Genomic DNA, 5,011 nt, shown 5'->3' on the forward strand with positions numbered 1-5,011 from the left:
TATTGACTTTATAACCTGCTATGCTACTGAATTTCTGTATTAATTCTAGTAGCTTCTTGGTGGAGTTTTTTGGGTCTTCCAAGTAAAGTATCATGTCATCGGGCCTGGGCTAGGACTGGGTCTGGGGGTTCCTGGAATGCGGCAGAAATTCCTACTCAGCGGGCGGGGTCTGCTTCTCTTTTTCTTTTCTTTTCTTTCTTTCTTTCTTTTTTTCTTTCTTTCTTTCTTTCTTTCTTTTTTTTTTTTTTTTACCAGGGATTGAACTCAGGCCCTTGAGCTTGCCAGGCAAGCTACTGAGCCATCTCCCCAGCCCCATTGCCTGCTTTTCTTTCTTTCTTTCTGTCTTTTTTTTTTTTTTTTTGAGACAGGGTCTCACTATGCAGTTCAGGCTGGCCTTAAGCTCACTTTGTAGCCCAGGTTGGTTTTAGATTCACAACAATCCTCCTGCCTCAGACTCTAGAATGCTGGGATTACAGGCCTGTGCTACCATGCCCTGCTTCTCTCTCTCTCTCTCTCTTCCTTCTTCCCTCTCCCTCTCTTTCGATACAGGATCTCACTACACAGTTCAGACTCATAGTGATCTTCCTGTCTCAGCCTTCCCAGTGCTGGGATAACAGGCGTGTGCCACCATGCCAATTTCGGGGCTGGTACAGCACACCCGGGTGGTTTCTGGGTCCGGCACCGCATGCAGTACCAGGGATCAAACCCAGGTCCTTGTGCTTGCCAGGCAGGCTGGCCTTGAGCTCATTGGGTAGCCCAGTCTGGCCTCAAGCTTGTGGTTACCATCCTTCCACAGCCTCCTGAGTGCTGGGGCTAGAGGTGCGTGACCTGATGCCCCGATGCCCCGAAATCCCAGGGATTATCAGAGCCACACAGACAGCACTTCCTAACCTGAGAACGTGTCAAGGACTAATTCACTGGAATTTTGAGCAGGTCTATGACATTACACCTATTTTCATGGTTCCAGTTTTGTGGAGGAGAAACGGAGTCACAGAGAGATCAACTCAGTGACCTGAAGTTAGGCAGTGGTGACCAGGATGTGAACCCAGTGTCAGCACAGCCAAACGCCACTGCCTTTAAGTATGGCTTCATCCCAAAGGTGGCCTCCCTCTCCCCTACAGCAATGCCAATGCGAAGCAGGGCTGTGTATACAGCAGGTGCCCACTAAGTGTCTGTGGTGACTTTGTCCCAGCTTTGTTCCTGCCCAAAGGGGAGGAGGGGTCCGTAGCACTTAGCAAGTGCCTGATGGAGCCAGGGACAAAGGGCAGACCCTGAGCACCTGCTGCATACCTGGCTGCAGGTGGGGGTTGGGGGATGGGGGGAGGGGTGCAGTTACCTCTCCAGAGAGCTATTGGGTTGGCAGGATGGGGCATGCAGGGGCAAACAGTCCAGCCCTCCCCCAGCTCTGGTGTCCCTGTCCCCTGCCTTGCCTGTCCGTTGGATCCCTCCCCACATCTTTTCCCCACTCTGGGGACGTTGGTGTTGTAACAGTCTCAGCCACCAGGAACTTGAGTACTCTTGGCTGGAGCTCTTCCCCATAGCTCTAGGCGCAGGCTCCTGGGTCTGGGCAGTTCCTCCTGTCTCACCACCTGCCACCTGCCACGCGCCAGTGGGGATAGCAACAGGGGCCAACAGGGAGGCCAGGAGAGTGGGGTGTTCTGGAAAGGGCTGGGATCAGCTCCCTGTGCTGAGCAGCAAACCACAAACTTCAGGGGGCTGTGGAGGCTGGAGAGACAGCAGAGCTGGGGCTGGTGCCAGGCTTGGAGTGCCGCCCAGCTGTCCATCCTGGGACCTGGGTATAAACCACAGCTCCAGCACTCTGGGAGACTGAGCGGGACAACAGCAAGGCCCATCCCAGCCTGGGCAACTGAGTGACTTAGCAAAAATTGTCTCAAAATTAAAAAAAAAATTAAAACACCAGAGAAGTAGCTCAGCGGAAAGACCCCGGTTTCATTCCTCACTAAGAGAGGTGACAGGGCTATGCTTCCTGTGCCAGGCCTGCAGTGTGCCTCCCTTTCCCCACCTCGAGTGGCAGAGCACCCAGAGGAATGTCAGGAATAGCAGTGGGCGTGCTTAGCACAGTTGTGTGCAGCTGATGTTGTGGTGCCTGGGTGCACAGAGGGGGGACCCAGGCAGTCTCTCGGGTCCACGTTAGCAAACTACAGGGTTTCCAATTACACCTGAATGCCAGATAAGCATCGATCAGTGCGTGTGTGTGCACCCGCATGCGTACATACATGCTTGTGTGCGCGTACTGGGGATGCTAGGCAGGTGCTCACCACTGGGCTGTACCCCTCACATTTATATTTATATTTCTTTACTTGGGCTTTTTGATACAGGGTCTTACTACGCACTTTAGTCTGGCCTTGAGCTCACTTCGTAACCCAGGCTGGCCTTCCTCCTTCCTTAACCTCCTGCTAGCAGTTGTATTTTTTTATTTTGAGGCTGGGTCTTGCTGAGTTGCTCAGGGTGGGCTCGCAGGCGGACTCCTCTTGCCTCAGGCACCTGAGCACCTGGGATGACAGGCCAGCACCATAACCCCCAACCATGACTGCATCTGTAGGTAAATATATTCTGTGTAGTGCTGGGGACTGACGTACAGTAAAGAAAAACTGTTAGCCAGGTGTAGTGATACATGCCTGTAAAAACCCCAGCACTTGTGAGGCTGAGGCAGGAGCACCTTCATGAGTTTGAGGCCAGTCTACAGTACATAGTGAGACCCTGTCTAAGAAAGAAGGGGAAAGAAAAGAGTGATAAAAAGGAAAAAGCTGTTTACACCAGCCGTGGTGATGACATGCTCCTAGCACCTCAGCATTGGGACAGCTGAGGCAGGATCGCTGTGAGTTCAAGGCCAGCCTGTGCTACATAGCAAGACTTTGTCTCAAGGGGGGTGGGGAGAGAAAGAAAGAAGGAAGGAAGGAAGAGGCTGTTACCTGACATTCAAGTTTGTGCGTCCAGGGCTCCATCTGGGCCCTTCGAGCTATCCCAGCTTCTTAGCCCACTTGGCAACCTGACAGGAAGTGGGGAGGACAGTGCCATGGGGCAATGCAACGGCGTCCCAGCTCCAGCTATAAAAGGGGAGGTGGTCGGCTGGACCAGAGGCCCTGGAACCCTGACCCCATCATGACCCGAGGCCACCGAGTCCCCAGGCCTGCCCTCACCCATGTGCTGCTGGGCCTGCTGCTGGCTGGTGAGTGGCACCTGCCCACCTGTCCCCAGGGTCCTTTCCCTGCTCCTGCCTGCTGCCGGGATGGGAATCTGGGAAATGCAGAGTTTCCTAGCACTTGGGAGGCTGAGGAAGGGCGTGCGTATGCGTGTGCATGTGCGTGCATGCGTGCGTCTCTGTGTGCATGTACTGAGGGCTTCCTGAGCCCACCTGGGGCTCTACGGGGAGACACAGAACCAGCCTCTTCTCCTCAGTGCCTCAGTTCCCTCCTCCTGTGTCCCTAGGGCCTGCACTGGCCTCAGAGATCGTAGGGGGCCGCCCAGCACGGCCCCACTCCAGGCCCTACATGGTGTCACTGCAGCGGAGCGCAAGGCACTTCTGCGGAGGGACCCTGATCGCCAGGAACTTTGTGATGTCGGCTGCGCACTGTGTGAATGGCCTGTAAGTTCCCTGGGCCCTCGATCCCTGGGGGCCTGTCCTATGCCCCCTGGGACTACCGATGATTCCTCTGAATTCTGGAGAGGAAACTGGGTCTCAGTGTGTAGCCCAGACTGGCCTCCAACTCACAGTGATCCTCCTGCCTCAGCTTCCCCAGTGCTGCGTGGGAAAGGCCAGGGGACCACAGGAAAGAGGAGCTCCCCTTGTGCCCCAGCAGGGCATGGTGGGTCTCTGAGGTCCCCTTGTTACCCTAGCCCCCAGGGTCATGTACCTTCCCTGCCTCTTAGAAACTTCCAGTCAGTGCAGGTGGTGCTGGGTGCGCATAACCTGCAGCGGAGGGAGCGTACCCGGCAGATCTTTGCTGTGCAGCGGATCTTTGAGAACGGCTTCGACCCCTCGATGCTACTCAATGACATCGTGATTCTCCAGGTGCTGAGGTTGGGGAGGATGCAGAAGGGGGCTGGGGGACATGCTGGGGTCACATCATGGGGTCCAGAATGACGTGTGGTAGCAGCAGGGTGTCTCATTCCCTCTCTGAGCATCAATGAAATGGAATGTTAGTGCTTCCCTGGACTGCTGTGGAGGAATTAAATGAGATAATACTGTAGGAAAGTTCCCAGGAGTTGTCAGTCAACAAGCTTGCTTGCTTGCTTGTTTTCCTTCTTTCTTTCATTTGTTCGTCTCTCTCTCTCTCTCTCTCTCTCTCTCTCTCTCTCTCTCTCTCTCTGTCTTTCTTTCTTTTTGACATAGAATCTTGATGTGTAGTTCAGGCTGGCCTAACTCCTAGAAATCCTCCTGCCTCATCCACCCAAGTGCTGCGATGACCAGCATGTGGCATCACACAGGCTGATAAACCACTGTTACAGAGTCCACCAAAATATGTATACATCAGGAAAAGAAAAACTTGCATAAATATTTTATTTATTTATTTATTTATTTTGTCGGAACTGGGGTTTGAACTCAGGCCCTTGTGCTTGCCAGGCAAGTGCTTATTCTACTGAGCCATCTCCCCGGCTGCATAAATATTTTAATACTAAATTTATCACATGCTGGATGTGGTGGCACATGCCTATAATCTCAGCACTCGAGGGGCTAAGGCAGGAAGATCATTGGGTGTTTGAAACCAGCCTGGGCTCCAAAGAGAGCTCAAAGCCAGCCTGAACTGCATAGCAAGACCCTGTCTCTAAAAAGCAAAAAACAAATTAAGACATCATCAAATGAATACAAATTACCTTTGATCTCTACCTTGGCAAGAGATGCTTAGGCGGTGCCTATAGCTTCCAGACATTTGTTAGTCCAGTGAACTGCTGGGGTGTGAATGCATTATTTTAGTGGCGTCTGTGTTTCCCTGTTTTGTTTTTTTTTTTAAATTTTATTTGTGTGTGTGTGTGTGTGTGTGTGTGTGTG

The 5,011-nt window shown here is 52.8% G+C and overlaps 1 protein-coding gene across 1 annotated transcript in view; it reads left to right on the forward strand.

Moving 5' to 3' along the window:
- The first annotated feature begins 3,117 nt into the window (after positions 1 to 3,117).
- Elane (elastase, neutrophil expressed) overlaps positions 3,118 to 5,011 on the forward strand; it is a 4,291-nt gene continuing 2,397 nt past the window's right edge. Inside the window, exons 1-3 of the mRNA XM_004632910.2 lie at positions 3,118 to 3,190; positions 3,451 to 3,607; positions 3,892 to 4,033. Coding sequence (XP_004632967.2) covers positions 3,124 to 3,190; positions 3,451 to 3,607; positions 3,892 to 4,033 — 366 coding nt within the window. The 5' untranslated portion in view covers positions 3,118 to 3,123. The remainder of the gene's footprint in view (positions 3,191 to 3,450; positions 3,608 to 3,891; positions 4,034 to 5,011) is intronic.

The sequence above is a fragment of the Octodon degus genome, unplaced genomic scaffold (genome assembly GCF_000260255.1).
Source record: "Octodon degus isolate 3935 unplaced genomic scaffold, OctDeg1.0 scaffold00050, whole genome shotgun sequence".
Classification (NCBI taxonomy): domain Eukaryota; kingdom Metazoa; phylum Chordata; class Mammalia; order Rodentia; family Octodontidae; genus Octodon; species Octodon degus.